Source organism: Mustelus asterias, chromosome 9, assembly GCF_964213995.1.
Source record: "Mustelus asterias chromosome 9, sMusAst1.hap1.1, whole genome shotgun sequence".
In the NCBI taxonomy this organism is placed as follows: domain Eukaryota; kingdom Metazoa; phylum Chordata; class Chondrichthyes; order Carcharhiniformes; family Triakidae; genus Mustelus; species Mustelus asterias.
Genome location: NC_135809.1, coordinates 37753750 through 37771458, shown reverse-complemented (window position 1 = coordinate 37771458; position 17709 = coordinate 37753750). Strand labels below are relative to the sequence as shown.

Genomic DNA, 17709 nt, shown 5'->3' with positions numbered 1-17709 from the left:
CCCTATGTTTTGACCTGTTTTTTCTGCTGTAGGGTGTGTGGGTGTGTAATTATGCCATCACACATTACAGAATGGGAGTCAAATACCATTCTTTTTATCCAACCACCCTGTAATGTCAGTAGCCTGTCACCAAAACCTGGTGTGCACCCCTGGTCAGATCTTTTCTGGCCTATCAAAATTTGTCTACTGTGCCCACCAGATCCATCTCCCAACTAGCACACATTAGAACTCTATTGAACTGAAGAAAGAAAATGTGGAAATTGCACAAAAAGACACAGAGAGTTTTTAATATTCATTTGTGGAGTGTGGACCTGTTAGCTAGGCCAGCATTCATTGCTCATCCCTAATTGCCCATGCAAAGATGGTGTGAGTTGCCTCCTTGAACTGTTGCAAGCCATGTGGTGTAGGTGCACCTACGGAGCTGTTAGGAAGGGTGCTCCAGTGAAAGAATGGTGGGCGATATTGTGCCTTGTAGATGGTGCACGGTCAGGAAGTGAGGGGAATTTCACAGTAACTTCATTGCAGTGTTAATGTAAGCCTTACTTGTGACTAATAAATGAACTTTACTTTTTACTTTAACTTTATTTTTTACTTTACTCTTCTTTGAGTTACTCAGCGCAGTATTTCTGACCTGTTCCTGTAGCTCCAACATTTTTAAGGCCAGTCCAGTTCTGTTTCTTTTCAGTGGTAATCTCTTGCATGTTGATGGGGGAGATTTGGAGATTTGGTAATGTCATTGAATATCAAGGGGTAATGGTTAGATTCTCTTGTTGGAGATGGTCATTGCCTGGCACATGTGTGGCGTGAATGTTATTTGCAACTTGTCAGCCAAGCCTGGATATTGTCCAGATCTTGTTGCATCTGGACATGGAATGCTTCAGTATCTGCGGAATCGCAAATGATGCTAAACATTGTTCAATCATCAGTGATCATCCCCATTTCTGACCTTATGATGGAAGGAGAGATGAATAAAGAGGGAATATTTACACAAAAAGGAAAGAAAAATCAAACTAGTAGCAACATCATCATATGCCTATTTAATAAAAAGAAACACTTGATTTATATTATTCCAAAAAATAGTCTATCCACACCCCCAGAACAAAATCCTTCTCTTCCAGCAGAAAATCTTAAATCTTTTCTAAACCGCCCACCCACTCCACCTCTGCTGTTCTATTTAGTTTGGTCAGAAGAATAGAAAAGCAGAATATTATTTAAGTGGCGTTGTGTAACAGAGAGATCTTCATGTCCCTGTACATGAATCAGCAAAATGTTAGCACTCAGATATAGCAAGTAAAGGGAAGACACAAATGAGATTGTATTCTTTATTGCAAGTGGTTGGGGTAAAAAAAGTAGAGAAGTCTTGTTTCAAATGTACAGCACTTTGATGAGACCACCCTGAGAGTATTGCATACAGTTTTGGTCTCCTTATTTATGGAGGGATATGTTTGTATTTGAGGCTGTACAGAGAAGGTTCACTTTCTTGATTCTTAGAATGAAAGGGTTGTATTAAAAGGAAAGGTTGAACAGGTTGGGTCGACAATCATTTGAGTTCATAAGAATGAGAAGTGATCTTATTGGAACATAAGATTGACTAGAGACTGACAAGCGGCAGGTGAAGTTCAATGCAGAGAAGTGTGAGGTGATTCATTTTTGGCAGGAAGTACAATGGAGGTACAGGAATAGAGGGATCTTGGTGTTTGTGTACAAAAGCCATTGAAGATGACAGGACAGGTTGAGAGAGCAATAAAAAAAAGCATATTGTATCTTAGGCTTTATTAATGGGACATTGAGTACAAGAGTAAGAAGGTCATGTTGAACTTTTAAAAGGCACTAGTTAGGACTGTTTTCCTGGGAGAAAAGAAGGTTGAGAGGAGACTTGATAGAGATATTCAAGATACAGAGGAGTATGGACAGGGTAAACAGTGAGAAACTGGTCCCACTCATGAGAGCATCATGAGGGCACGGGTTCAAAATAATGGGCAAAAGCAGTATAAGTGATGCGAGGAAACATTTTTTCACCCAATGAGTGGATGGAGGCGAGAATGAGCTTCCTGAGAGGGTAGTGGAGGCAAGTTCGATTGAGGTATTCAAAAGGGAATTGGATTTCTATCTGAAAAGAGAGAATGTGCAAGGTTATGGGGATAAGGCGGGGGAGTGGGATTTGTTAGAATGCTGTTTCAGAGAGCCAGTGCAGACTCAGTGAGCTGAATGGCTTCCTTCTACACTGCAAAGATTCTGAGGGGGCATGACCAGGTAAATGCTGAGAAGATGGTTTCCCTCCTGGAGGTATCTGGAATGAGGGGACATGGTTTCAGAATAAGGGGTCACACATTTAAGACTGAGATAAGGAGAATTTCTTCTTGGAGGGTAGTTAATCTTTAGAATTCTGTGCCCTAGAGAACAGTGGAGGCGGCCTCGTTGAATACATTCGAGGCTGAGTTTGACGGGCTTTTGATCTACAAGGGAATCGAGGGTTGTGGGGGGCAGACAGGACAGTGGAATTGAGATCACGATCAGATCAACTATGATCTTATTGAAAGGCAAAGCAGGTTCAAGGAGCCAATGAGCTATTCTGATTCTATTTCATTTATTCTTATCTTCCTCTATTACAGCTATGTCCACAACACCCATCCACCTAATTCTGCTCCATTATCATGGTCTCATTGCAGGCCTTCGGTAACAAGCACACAAAAAGAAATGATGTTGGGTTGTGAGGGCTAACATTTTTTTAGTGGAGCTGGAAGGGGACACGATAAAATTTGGGAAAGCAACATGAAATTACAAAACAATGGAGATGTGAGGAGCATTATGCTATAAGTAATTGATGGAATTAGAACAGGATGGAATGATTTAACAAACTCTGCAAAGTATAACCGGACAGTTCTAACAGTGTCTTTTTGTATGTTTTAACTGTGAATTCATGACCTGCTGACACACTGGCCAGAATTCTCCGACCTCGCCCGTGGCTGGGATTCTCCGCTCCTGCTGCAGTGAATGGAGATTTGGCTGAGTTCTGTACGACCAGCGGCTTATGACATTGGAGAATTCCAGCCACAGTGTCCAGGTTCAGATTGCAAATAGCTACTCACGTCAATGTCATGGAGCTTAGCCCAACTTAAGTCACAATCTTCAATAGAGGAAAAAGATCCGTATGTTGTGATTTTCTAAAGAAGTTAGCCATCAATTACTGTATAACTGTAAGGGATTAATACACAGTGCACTAGTATTGAGAGCAGTTATTGTTCGTCAATGCCTTTATTTTTGATTTGTGGCATGCATTCTTTTCTATTTCCCATCTGTAGGTTGTTATCCTCCAGGAAATATTATTTTGAAGTACTACACAAGCAAAATGGCCAGGGAACGGATCATGTAGAAGTTGCAGTAAGTGTTTGTTATTCAGTCTTTCTCTCAACTTTTAAAATCATTGCCTACTACATTCTGATTTATAATAGTTCTTTCCTCTATACAAAAGGAGTGTTTCAATATCTGCAATCATTTGAATTTGATGCAGAATTAGGGCTTATACAGTACTGCACAGTTTGCTGCTTGATTGATTATATGAAATGAAATAAGAGCATAAGAAATAGGAGCAGGAGTCGGCCATCTAGCCCCTCAAGCCTGCTCCGCCATTCAATAAGATCATGGCTGATCTGATAGTGGGTTCAGTTCCACTTACCCACCCGCTCCCCATAACCCTTAATTCCCTTAATGGTTAAAAATCTATCTATCTGTGTCTTAAACACATTTAACGAGGTAGCCTCTACTGCTTCATTGGGCAGAGAATTCCAAAGATTCACTACCCTCTGGGAGAAGAAGTTCCTCCTCAACTCTGTTCTAAATTGACTCCCCCATATTTTGAGGCTATGCCCTCTAGTTTTTGTTTCCATTGTAAGTGGAAATAACCTCGCTGCTTCTACCTGTCTAGCCCCTTCATTATCATATATGTCTCTATAAGATCTCCCCTCAACCTTCTAAACTCCAATGAGTACAGGCCCAGTCTACTCAATCTCTCCTCATAAGCTAACCCCCTCATCTCTGGAATCAACCTGGTGAACCTTCTCTGTACCCCCTCCAAAGCTAATATATCCTTTCTTAAATAAGGGGACCAAAATTGTACACAGTACTCTAGGTGCGGCCTCACCAGTACCCTGTACAGTCGCAGCATGACCTCCCTGCTTTTATACTCCACCCCTCTCGTGATAAAGGCCAACATTCCATTCGCCTTCTTGATCACCTGCTGCACCTGCAGACTGAGTTTTTGTGATTCATGCACAAGAACCCCCACGTCCCTCTGCACAGTAGCATGTTGTAATTTCTCACCATTTAAATAACAGTCCATTTTACTATTATTCCTTCCAAAGTGGATAACCTCACACTTACCAACGTTATACTCCATCTGCCAGATCCTCGCCCACTCACTTAGCCTATCCAAATCTCTCTGCAGACTTTCCGCATCCTCCACGCAATTCGCTTTCCCACTCATCTTTGTGTCATCCGCAAACTTTGTTACCCTACACTCGGTCCCCTCCTCCAGATCGTCTATGTATATGGTAAATAGTTGAGGCCCCAGCACCGATCCCTGCGGCACGCCACTAGTCACTGATTGCCAACCGGAAAAGCACCCATTTATTCCGACTCTCTGCTTTCTGCTAGATAGCCAATCCTCAATCCACGCTAACACTTTATCCCCAACTCCGTGTACCTTTATCTTATGCAGCAACCTTTTATGAGGCACCTTATCGAATGCCTTCTGGAAATCTAAATACACCACATCCACCGGTTCCCCTCTGTCAACCGCACTCGTTATATCCTCAAAAGATTCCAGTAAATTAGTCAAACATGACTTTCCCTTCATGAATCCATGCTGCGTCTGCTTGTTTGAACCATTCTTTTCCAGGTGTCCTGCTATTTCTTCCTTAATGATAGATTCCAGCATTTTCCCAACTACGGATGTTAAGCTAACCTGCCTATAGTTACCTGCCTTTTGTCTATCTCCCTTTTTAAACAGTGGCGTTACATTAGCTGTTTTCCAATCAGCTGGCACCTCCCCAGAGTCCATGAATTTTGATAAATTACTATTTCTGCCGTTTCTTTTAGTACCCTGGGATGCATTCCATCCGGACCAGGGGACTTGTCTACCTTTAGTCCCATTAGCCTACCCAGCACTACCTCTTTAGTAATAGTGATCGGTTTAAGGTCCTCACCTCCCACAGTCCCATGACCGTCAATTATTCGTAAGCTATTTGTGTCCTCCACTGTGAAGACCGACACAAAAAACTTGTTTAAGGCCTCGGCCATTTCCTCATTTCCTATTATTAAATCCCCCTTCTTATCTTCTAAGGGACCAACATTTACTTTAGCCACTCTTTTCCGTTTTATATATTTGTAAAATCTTTTACTATCAGTTTTTATATTTTGTGCTAGTTTACTTTCATAATCTATCTTTCCTTTCTTTATTGCTTTCTTAGTAGTTCTTTGTTGTTTTTTAAAGCCTTCCCAATCTTCTAGTTCCCCACTAATTTTGGCCACTCTGTGTGCATTGGCTTTTAATTTGATACTCTCCTTTATTTCCTTAGTTATCCACGGCTGGTTATCCCTTTTCTTACGTTCCTTCTTTTTCACTGGAATATATTTTTGCTGACTACTGAGAAAAATCTCCTTAAAAATCCTCCACTGTTCTTCAACTGTCCCACCAATTAGTCTGTGTTCCCAGTCTACATTAGCCAACTCCGCCCTCATCCTATTGTAATCCCCCTTGTTCAAGCAGAGGACACTGGTTTGGGACCCTACTTTCTCACCCTCCATCTGTATTAGAAATTCAACCATATTGTGATCACTCATTCCAAGAGGATCCCTCACGAGGAGATCATTAATTTTACCTGTCTCATTACACAGGACCAGATCCAAGATAGCCTGCTCCCTCATAGGTTCTGTAACATACTGTTCGAGGAAACTATCGTGACAGCATTCTAAGAACTCTTCCTCAAGTCCACCGTGTCCGACTTGAGTTGACGAATCAATATGGAGGCTAAAATTCCCCATGATTATTGATGTTCCATTTTTACATGTTTGGTTATAGCCCGCCCCACCTTGAAGTTATTATTCGGGGGCCTATAGACTACACCCACCAGTGACTTTTTCCCCTTACTATTCCTTATCTCCACCCACATTGATTCCACATTTTGCTCCTTAGAGCCTATATCGTCTCTCACTACCGCCCTGATGTTATCCTTAATTAACAGAGCTACCCCACCTCCTTTTCCTTCCTGTCTATCCTTCCGAATTGTCTGATACCCCTGGATATTTAGTTCCCAGTCCTGATCACCCTGCAACCACGTTTCTGTAATGGCCACTAGATCATACCCATTTGTACTGATTTGTGCCGTCAACTCATTTACTTTGTTTCGAATGCTACGTGCATGTTATGAAGTATATTATATATATATATATGATAATTATGTATTATGAATGCTTGGGATTCATAAAATGTCCATGTAAACATGGCTGTTAATCGGAATTCTTCATTATACATTTATGTTATTAAGTAATTGCTTTGTGCGGATAAGATTGAAATATAGCAATATGAACTAAAAAGCTTTCAGCTGATTAGAAATCAAATTCATTTACAACAAATACTGGGAGCCTGCCGCAGTGAGGGTGGAAGGCACAGACAGTTTCTAAACTGTGCTTTACATGTGAGACATGAGTGAGTTAATTTTACTGTGGGGAATGTCGGGGAGTTCATATCTGGGGGTGTATACAGCAAGCGTTGTGGTCAGCCATCCCATTTCTTTACGATTTAACTGAACGGACTAATCATCCTCTACTGAGACAGTTACTTTCAGAATGAAGGGAGGATTTATGTTAATCAACATAGTCATTCCATTCCTCGTTGATGAACAGAAAATGTCGATGTTTGACCCACCCCATCCTCTCTGAATTCAGCAGGTTCCCAGGGAATGATGTGGCTGCCTCCAGAAATTCTCTGCTTACCTGCTCTTTTTGAGATGATTTTGGATTTCCTTCCCTATGATTAGCGAGCTATTAGTTTGCCACTGCGGGGCTTGAGGTTGTTTGCACAGGTACTTGACTGATCCCTATGTCTTGTTATGCACTCCCAGGCAGGGCTGTTGTCTGTTTCTTGCTGTGCCATGCCTCTCACTTTTCCTAGGGTCTGTTGCATTGTTAGAATATACATTTGCATTTATGCTTTGCCCATAGAACTGCACTCGAGATAGATTTTCTTCCCTCTTCTCATTTCCACTCCCTTCAATACTCAATTTTCCATCCCATGAGGTAAACATCCTCTCAAAAGTTTGGTGCTAGGGTTTAGTGGGATTAATTTTGGCTTTTTTTGCCAAATCTGGCACAGCTGGCAATGTGCACAGACCTGCTCCATGACTAGTGGGATGTTTGAATGTCTTCTTTCAATTCCTGTGTCAGGGACTGAAATCCAGATTGTCAATATTAAGCCTTTCACCGCCACAGAACTACTCGGTTCATGGCATTGGCTGATCAGCATCTGGCACTTATAAAGAGAACTCATCAATTCAATTTCCCATCTGATGTTTTGGCTTGGGTCCTTTTTACTTGGCTGATATAATTACTAGGAGCAGGAGTAGGCAATTCAACCTCTCAAACCTGCTCTACCATTCAATAAATCATGGCTGGTCTTGTCTTGGCCTTAACTCTGCTTTTCTGCCCATTCTCCATAACTCTCCAACCCATTACTAATTAAAAATCTGTCTAGCTCCTCAGATGTACTCAACATTCCGGCATCCACTGCACTCTGAGGTAGTGAATTCCACAGATTCACAATCCTTTGAGAGAAGTAATTTCTCCTCTACTCTTTTAAATCTGCTACCGCTTAACCTAAAACTATGACCTCTCGTTCCAGATCGCCCTACAAGAGGAAACAGCCTCTCTACTTCTACCCTGTCAATCCCCTTTGGCATCTCATATATCTCAGTTAGCTGTCTGTTAATGATGTACTTTGATCTGTCCTGGGAAGAGGAGGTTACCTTCTGTTGGTTTTGTTGTCCATCAGCAGTGTGTAATTTCTTGAGATGCCATTCTAGGGTTAGTTACTGATTGTTCCATTTTGGGAATGTGCATTGGGCTGGTAATAGTGGCGACAATTTAATGCTCTCTTCTGTCTTTGAGATAGTTTCTGGATGTGTTTCTTCCTCCCTCTTGGGGATGTTGTTGCCACCTACTTGTCGGTGGCAAAGTTGTTCCCTGGGGAACAGGACTAGTATGTTCCTGCTTTATAGGAAGCAACTGTTGGCTAGGATGGTGTCTTGGGACTTTGAACGTGCAGGATATGTCATCATCTTTTGGCTAGAATGGTGTCTGTCGGGATTTTGAGCATGCAGGATATATCATCTATTACTTGATAAGTGCTCAGGGGAGAGTTTGATGTCATCAAAGGCTTTATTTGCTGCAAGAATTTTGGATTCCTCACTCACCTGATGAAGGAGCAGTGCTCTGAAAGCTCGCGCTACCAAATAAACCTGTTGGACTTTAACCTGGTGTTGTGAGACTTCTTACTGTGCCCACCCCAGTCCAATGCCGGCATCTCCACATCACAATCTCGCTGGGGAAAGTAGTGATGTTCGTTGGGAATAGCCTTTGTTTTTCCTATTTGTGCAAGAGCACCTCCTTAGCTTTTCAGAAAGAATAATTCTTTGTGTTCCATTGTAGGAGTTCAGATATTTCATCAGATATTTCACTTTGAAGGGAACCCCTGGAGCTCCCAGTTGGATTTTCAGAGGCAAGCATGTTTGAATGCTAATGCTTATCTCATTAGAGTGAAACTCCCGTTCAAGAGAGTGTAGTCACACATGGGGATTTTGCATTTGTACCTTTCCGTTGTGCAAGGTTGCTGGGAGAAGCTGTAGTGGACACCTCGGGGCTGTTAGTTGGATTCCCTATGAATGGTTTGATTTTGATTTGATTTGATTTATTATTGTCACATGTAGTAGTATAAAGTGAAAAGTATTGTTTCTTGCACGCTATACGGACAAAGCATACCGTTCATAGAGAAGGAAAGGAGAGAGTGCAGAATGTAGTGTTACTGTCATAGCTAGGGTGTAGAGAAAGATCATTGTAAGAGAGTTTAAATGAGTTAGAATAAAGTTATAGAAGCATAGAACGAGAGTAAAATATAGAATTAGAAGGTATGCTGGGCACAGCTTGCAAGAAGTCGCCTCGCTCCGGCGCTGGGTCATAACGGGCCTTGAGAAAGGAGGGAAGAAAGTGGAGATTCCTGCATCCTACATCAGGATTCGTGTGAGGGGATGCTATTTATGTGACTTGTTTTGGGAGTATGATCGACTTGTTAAAGTGTGCTGTGATTTTCCGAACTCAACTGTCAAAGACTATTTCCTCGGGTGGATGGAGCTATTACAAGGGGGCATAACTATAGGGTTCATGGTGGGAGATATAGGAAGGATATCAGAGGTAGGTTCTTTACGCAGAGAGTGGTTGGGGTGTGGAATGGACTGCCTGCAGTGATAGTGGAGTCAGACACTTTAGGAACATTTAAGCGGTTATTGGATAGGCACATGGAGCACACCAGGATGATAGGGAGTGGGATAGCTTGATCTTGGTTTCAGATAAAGCTCGGCACAACATTGTGGGCCGAAGGGCCTGTTCTGTGCTGTACTGTTCTATGTTCTAACTAAGGTGACTTCTGGGAGGAACTGATACTGAGACCCAGAGCTAATCATTTAACTCCCACATCTGTCAAGACACCATTGGCATTAGGGCTGTTTCTTTATAATTGTTTTAAAATGTGTATGGTTTGCAGAAATGTTAGTCACCTGTTGATGTTTGAGAATGGTGATGTAATTGGAAAAGAGCCTGACTTCACAGACTTTTTAAAAATTCATTTATGGGATGGGGCATCACTGGCTGGGCCAGCATTTATTGCCCATCTCTAATTGTCCTTGAGAAAGTGATGGTGAGCTGCCTTCTTGAACCACAGCAATCTATGTGTTGTAGGATCACCCACAGTGCTATTCAGATGGGAGTTCCAGGATTTTGCCCCAGCTACTGTAAGGAACAGCGATATATTTCCAAGTCGGATTAGTGTGTTTCTTGAAGGGGAACTTCATGGTGTTCCCTTGCATCTACGACCCGTGTCCCTTCTAGGTGGTAGAGGTCACAGGTTTGGAATATGTTGTTGACGAAGCCTTTATGAGTTGCTGCAGTGCATCTTGTAGATAGTGCTCACGGTTGCCACTATGCGCAGGTGGTGGATGGAATGAATGTTTGTGGATGGGGTGCCAGTCAAGTGAGCTGCTTCGTCCTGGATGGTGTTGAACTTCTTGAGTGTTGTTGGAGCTGCACTCTTCCCAGGCAAGTGGAGAGTATTCCATCACACTCCTGACTTGTGCCTTGTAAATGGTATTCAGGCTTTGGAGAATCAGGCTACATTTATAGTTATTGTCCAGAAGCTTTTGTGGCCAGCTCACCTTAGTGGAGCAAATATAGAGAGTGAAGGTATATAGTGATACTGAAACATCTGCGTACAGGAACATCACTTTGTAACCTGTGGGGAGGTATTATACAATAATTCCTCACTTAATGTTGCTGTGTTCCTGAAGAGTGCAACTTTAAGTGAAACAACATTGAGGGAATTAGATTGTTACATTACAACCAATATAAAATTGTATTTGGGTTCTGTGGGACTTTCTCCACAAAAACATATTCAAATATTATATACTGTGCATTCCTAAATTCCTACATTCATAAATCAAATAACTTCTAAAAATGAAATAAATTTAAAAATATAAATGAAATATGCTAACTCTTGCTACTTACCTCCTGTTCACCACCGCCCCTTTCCTCGACCTTCCCACTTGCCGTCTCACTCACCAACCTTATCTACCTCCCCTTTCCTCAACCCTCCCACTATTCACCTCCCTCCCCGACACTTCCACTGTCCACCTGATTCTCCAACCCTCCCACTGTCCACCTCCCTCCTCGACCTTCCCACTATCCACCTGACTCTATTCACCTCCCTCCCCGACACTTCCACTGTCCACCTCACTACCAGACCCTCCCACTGTCCACTTCCTTCCCACTGTCCACCTTCCTCCCCGACCCTCCCACTCGCCACTTCCCTCCCCTCCCCTCCCACTATCCTCCTCCCTCCCCAACCCTCCTACTATTCACCTCCCTCCCAAGCCCTCCCACTCGCCATCTCCCTCCTTGACCCTCCCACTCGCTTTTTCCCTCCCTGACCCCCCATTCGCTTCTTCCATCCCCTGACCCTCCTACTCAATGGCTCTCCACTTCCCTCCCTGACCCTCTCACTCGCCACTTTCCTCTCTGGCCCTCCCTCTCACCGCCTCCTTCCCTGTCCCTCCCACTCGCCGATTCCCTCCCTGGCCCTCCCACTCACCGTGTCACTCCTTGACCTTCCCACGTGCCGTTTCCCTCCCTGACCCTCACACTCAATGACTCTCCACTTCACTCCCTGACTCTCACTCTTGTCACTTCCTTCTCCCATACCTTTGCTGTGTGCTGGTGAGAGGGAGGAAGTGAGCAATGGAGTAAGAAAAACTGCAAGTGGGAGCATTGGAAAGGGAAGCACCAAGTGGGAGATGGGGCAAGCTGGAGCATCGGAATACAGGGGAAGAGATGACTGGGAGGGTCTGAGAGACAAACAGCGAGCAGCAGAGGCAGCATGTGGGAGGGGATTTTAAAAAAAATTATATTACGGGATGTGGGTGTCACTGGCTGGGCCCCTGATTTATTGCCCATCCCTAACTGCCCTCCATTTCAGTGGGCATTTGAGAGTCAACCATATTGCTGTGGGTCTGGAGTCACATGTAGGCCAGACCAGGTGAAGACAGCAGATTTCCTTTCTTAAAGGACATTAGTGAACCAGATGGGAGTGGGTAGCGAATACCGCTTGTATAAATATCCTTAACACAAAACTGCTCTGAAGAGCTATAAGAAAAAGTATTTGTTGTTTCTGGTGTGAGGAAGGGCCTCTCCTCTTCAATGGCAGCGATTAGGTCACACAGTGCTGTGTTGTCCCTGGTGCCAATTGACACCAAAGCAGAAGTGCTGATGCTAAGTGCAATACCGGCCCCATTATATCTGCAATGTTAAAGCAAAACAATGCTGAATGAGGCAACTTAAAGCAGGGATTCACTGTACAGAGATAAGTCACTACCATGAGGTGAAAAAGTAGGAAAATCTGCACACTCTGCACTTTTCTGGTATGCAGAGGCAGGCTGGTCCACCTGGGGAATTTGGAGAGTGGAATAAAAGGTCAACGTGCCATTTGTCACTGATATAATGATCACATTTATTCTTGTTTTCTTTCTCTTAGTGGCGACTCCACAATACTGGCCTTAAATTCAGCATTATTGATTCGAAATATATTTCACTTTATGTTAGTAAGTTACACATTTTGCTTATATTTGTAAGTTTAATTATTTATTGTAAGTTTTAGTATTATTATAGATCATTGAAACCAATAGAGGATGTAAGGAATGCAGCAAAGAAGCAGAAAAGTTACACAAAGGAAATGAAAATGTGTCTTTGAGATCTATAAAAAAGAAATTGTGACTTTTTTTCATTTCAGAATTTCTTTGGTTTTATACAAAAGAAAGTAACTGTTTAACTTTTGACTGAGAGTTGAAACAAATTCTTAAAATGGAGCACGATAGTTTGTTATTGGTAATGAACACGTTTGTGCTTAGTTATTTTACATGGTCATGTCTACACAGGCCATTTCCTTGTTCTCTTACTGTTATCAATTGCAGAGTTAACATTCGAAGAGAATTTTGATGCAATTTAACAAATGGCAGTGAGCTGGACTTACAACTGTTAGTATGTTATTTAATGTTTAAATAATAAAGAACTGAAAGCTTTTTAAGTTACTTTTTTTTTTAAAAGACTTCTCTTTACATTCCAGACGAGTCATTGATAAAACTAAACGAGGTACAGCACATTCCACAGTCCATAGCAAGCCATAAAAAGAATTACGGTTACACAAGCCCACACAGAGATCATCCAGCAGAAATGCTGAAGTATGACCCTCGTGACAGCTTTTTCCAATGTAAGATTTCTCTTTGAATGTTGTCGTTCTAAAGGCAGGTATGTTGTCCTGGTGTTGTCTGGTGATTAGTAACCTTCTTTAAGAGCAGACATTCCAAAATGGTTGCAATGTTTACGTGTGCCCCTTGGTACAGATAAAGGTCCTCTAATCTCCCGAGCTATCTACGATTTGCACCTGCCTTAAGGAAGAAGAATGAGTAGCGTTATATTCCGACTAGTCCCAATTGTCTGTCTTAGCATGTTACAACAGTCAAAATGGTAGCATTTCTTATTTAGTGGCTTTGCCGATGCCAGTGTCCTCGGAATTTGTGCACAGCCACATTCCCATCACGCACTGAGTAAAACCATGATCCATCCCAGTTTTTATCTATGGCTGGTGAATTGCAGATAACTGGATCAGCAGGCCCGATCTCCCTACATCCCCCTCCCCCGCCCCAGAGCGGAAAGTCTGACGTTTAGAAAACAGTCTCTAGATTGAGGTACATTGGTAAGGACTTGCACAGCTAGTGTCCTATTAGTAAAAATGCACCACCATTTTAGTTGATGAGAGAGTAAAGCAGATATCATTTGTTTTACAATGATAGCATCCACAACTGATGCGGAATGATGACTCATTTAATGCAGTTTACATTTGATTGTGCAGTTGCAGCCAAATGAGAAAATGTTTACCAAATGCATTTTTGTGAAAGTGAAGTCTCTGAACCTGCTGGGAAGCAGTTTTATTTTCCATTTTCTCCCATCCATCCCTGAGATACACTTCCAAGGACATTTGTAGTCCAAAATATATATATTTTGTATTCATTCATGGGATGTAGGCTTTGCTGGTTGGGATAGCATTTGTTGCCCATCCCTAATTGCCCTTGAGAAAGTGGTGGTGCGTGGCCTTCTCCGATCACTGCAGTCCATGTGGTGCAGGTATCGTGTGGCAGTTACTAATCTTGCACTGGGCAATGAGTTCAGTGGGTTGTTTATTTGTGAGGATCGTCACATTCACTCCCAGTGCAGTCCTTGCAAGATGTCCATAAATGTGTAATTTCCAACAGGAGTCCTCAAACCATGATCAGGAGTGGATTATAATCACTCGTATCAATTGGGATTGGCTTGTATCACACACAAAGGTGCAACCACTCGGGAGCACAGAAATGGTTTTAAGTGTAACTTTAATCTCATACATTTGTAAAGATCATGTTTAAATGTAAATCAGTTTTTTGCAGTTTTTTCTATTAAGATATGATACATATTTACTAAATGTAGGCTCTAACATCAAAAACTGTTTTCCATAATGTTAACAGGTTATTCTTCCAATGTGTTCAAAATATTTTCTAAATAAGGATTTTTCACGTAAGCAAAGCCAAATTTCCAATAAATATGTTAAAAAGCACCTTCAGCCAAATGATCGCTTTGTACTGCATATACTTATCTGAGCACAGGAGGTGCTCACTGCTGGCTTATCTGGGGGCTAATCGCTTCTTTATGGAAATTCAAATTAACATGCTTTTCTAATGTGTCTCATTTGAGACCTTTCCAAATACTGGAGTACAATAAGATGATGGCCTTTGTTAGGCATATCATGTTTTGGTGCAAGTAAATACCAATGATACAACATGTTCTCTATAATCCACTTGTACCTCGTATGACCACTTCTAAAATAGAAACACTAAATGTTATACACAACTTCTACCCTTTGTTAGTTACAGTTAATACTTGAATATGATTGAAGCCATAACCAACCTACAGGTTGTTAGTAGTTCCGTCGTTAGTTTGCAGCATTTGTGTTACAAACCGCCGGTGTATTCCCCGCTCAGAGAGGTTAAAAGGTACTTGACTGTTTCCAGTTAGCTCATTTCTTTATCTTCTGTGTTTTCAGTCCTGGTCAAGCCCCTTGTGCATCACAATTAAGCACATGGATTTAAATTTTAAAAGAGGAAATGAGCATTTAGTTTTTATATTTCAAGTCTACAGATACAAGATCTTTTTATTGATTATGTAAAAAGAGTGAACCTCAGATTATGGGAGAGAAAAGCAAAAATGACTTAACCAAATATGATCCTAACTCTGTTTTCAGCAGGGATTAGCCTAGAGCCTTTTGTATAACATCTGCCTCACTTTTTCTGTGTTAATTCTTGTTTCAGTACCTCTAATTGATGAGTCTCATGTGCACCAAGTGCTGCCTGACTGTGTCTACAGACCCAGCTATATCATTAAGGGGTTCCCGCTGCTCCGTTACCAGGGATTACAGTTTGTAAGCACCTTCTCCTGTTTCTTTAGGCAGAATTAATGATGGTGTACTAGGTCAGCAATGCTAACTGTTCAGTTGCGTTTCTTTCTAGCGCGAGCAATTAGCTTCAGATCAGATTAATATGGAATTAATTTGCTATTGATCACTGTGCTGTTTAAATTGCAGATCAGTCTGAAGCCAGTTTGCTAACCAGGCTGTGTTACCAAGTTATATCTTGACGGGTGTGCTGGGGATTACTGAAGTCAAAACAGTGCATTCAGATCAAACTGGTAATATCCAGTTTGGAATCCAATTATTCAAGACCTGACTTCAATTCAGAACAGCTTGCCAGCTGAAAACAAATCTCGCTACATAACTGCGGTTTAAATGAGAATTCTAAAAGAGGTCCAGAATTAATCTCGGCATTAACAATGTAAACAGGCATCCTGAGCAACCTAAATAACACAGGGTGTATGCACACTCATTACTCATGATTATATGTGTGTATATGTCCACATACATGCATGCCAGCTGCTAAACTGATACAAATGTTTGATCAGCTGAAATATAAAACTGTGAATTGTCAAACAGAAACTTTTTCCTGAACTGGCATGTCATTTTTTCTTTTTTTTCCCACCCTTATTTGTCTGCTCACCTGAAAGCAGTGACTTATGTTGCAGCGTAACTCTGCAGAAGCAGAATCCCTCCAGTACATTGCCCAAGTGGCCAAAGATGTGCGGGTTAGGTTGATTGGCCATGCTAAATTGACCCTAGTGTCAGGGGGATTTATAGGCTAAATATGTGGGGCTATGGGAATAGGGCCTGGGTGGGATTATGGTCAGTGCAGACTCACTGGGCCAAATGACCTCCTTCTGCACTGTAGAGATTCTATGATTCTATTCTATGATTCTGTGAAAATATTGGAGCTTACAGTGTTTGCAAGTAATTCACCCTTTAGGCATCATAGTTAAACCCGATCCTGCCCTCAACTTGACATTCTCATTGCGCCTTGCCTTCAGGAATTAAAACTGGGCTGATTTATTTTCTTTCCCAACGCAAGAACATTAAGGCAAATTATATAACTTATGCTGGAAGAGCAGGCTGCAATATTGGGCAAAGCCGTAAAAACAGCTGCAATCAGTTGTCCAAACAAGAGAACACATCTGGGCTTTTATTCATTTTTGTACATTACCCTCCAAGCCAAAATTCAAAATTGAACAAATACAAGACAGTTTTTAGTTCCTGACTGCTGGACTGGGAATGTTTTTTTGCATTATTTCTGGATATTGTTTCCATGTAAATGACCAGCAACATTGTTCTCCATGGCGCCAGCCGGTTCCTTTGTTAAGCTGGGATTTTGTCAGCCTGTTCATCCCTCCTTTCTCTAATCAGGCCAAGTGCCTGTAGTCAAAAACCTTCAGGACGGTATTTTACTCTTGAGATGTTAAACAGATTGATCAAATGCCATTTTTAAAAAATCGTTCATGGACATGGGCATTGTTGGCAAGGCCAGGATTTATTGCTGTTCCCACGTACCTTTGAGAAGGTGGTGGTGCACCACCTTCTTGAACTGCTAGAGTTCATGTGGATTTTTATGACAGATAGCTTCATGATCCCATTACTAATATCAGCTTTTTGCCTTCCATTTAATTAACTGAATTCAAATTTACCAACTGCTATGGTGGGATCTAAGCTCACAAATCCAGATTATGAATTAAGTAATCAGACCTTTGGATTACTAGGGTAATCTAACCAGCATAATATATAATTATAATAAAACGTTGCTGAACTGAACAGTGATATTTAAAAGCTGCTACATTGGTTTCTGTAATGAAGTAGTTTAAACCTTTAATGTATTCTGATTGTAAATGATAAAGCTGCTACATTTTATCGAGAATACATCTGCATGAATCAGAACTGATCAAGGAAAAAAAACTGCTTTTAACCCTCAGAGTGTTGGCTTTCAGTTCTGTGGCAAGACTTCAAAGCAGCCCAAAAGTGCTGGGTTTTTTAAAACATTTATTCCCTGCAATGTCAGATGATTGGCTTCAAAATTATCCAGCAGCTCCAGTCTTTATTTCGTCTATTCACGCATTCTGCGTGTTTGACCGTTGTCACAAAGTGACGAGTCTTGTACAATCTTACGTCAAAATTTTCCTAAGCAACTTAACATTGTGCTGCAGTACAGAGTATTGTATATGGTCATCGTCTGAATAATTTAGTGGTTTGACACCTGTGGCACACTGGGAAACGATCCAGAAGGGTGTTAAGGTAGTTATTGTTGGCACTGCTACTTCTGCCGTCAGAACACTTGTTATCCAACTAAAGTGCTGGCAAGGATCATGTGGACTTGTGTAATCTCAGCAGAAACTACAGTGGAGAATGCATGTTACCGCCCACACTGATGAGAT

At 41.8% G+C, this 17709-nt stretch overlaps 1 protein-coding gene across 3 annotated transcripts in view; it reads left to right on the top strand.

Moving 5' to 3' along the window:
• The window catches only part of b4galnt3b (beta-1,4-N-acetyl-galactosaminyl transferase 3b), a 203134-nt gene that overhangs the window by 152157 nt on the left and 33268 nt on the right, over window positions 1-17709 (top strand). For all 3 annotated transcript variants that reach the window (XM_078219999.1, XM_078220000.1, XM_078220001.1), the window contains 4 exons: window positions 3303-3381; window positions 12350-12416; window positions 12938-13081; window positions 15213-15322. In XM_078219999.1, coding sequence (XP_078076125.1) covers window positions 3303-3381; window positions 12350-12416; window positions 12938-13081; window positions 15213-15322 — 400 coding nt within the window. The remainder of the gene's footprint in view (window positions 1-3302; window positions 3382-12349; window positions 12417-12937; window positions 13082-15212; window positions 15323-17709) is intronic.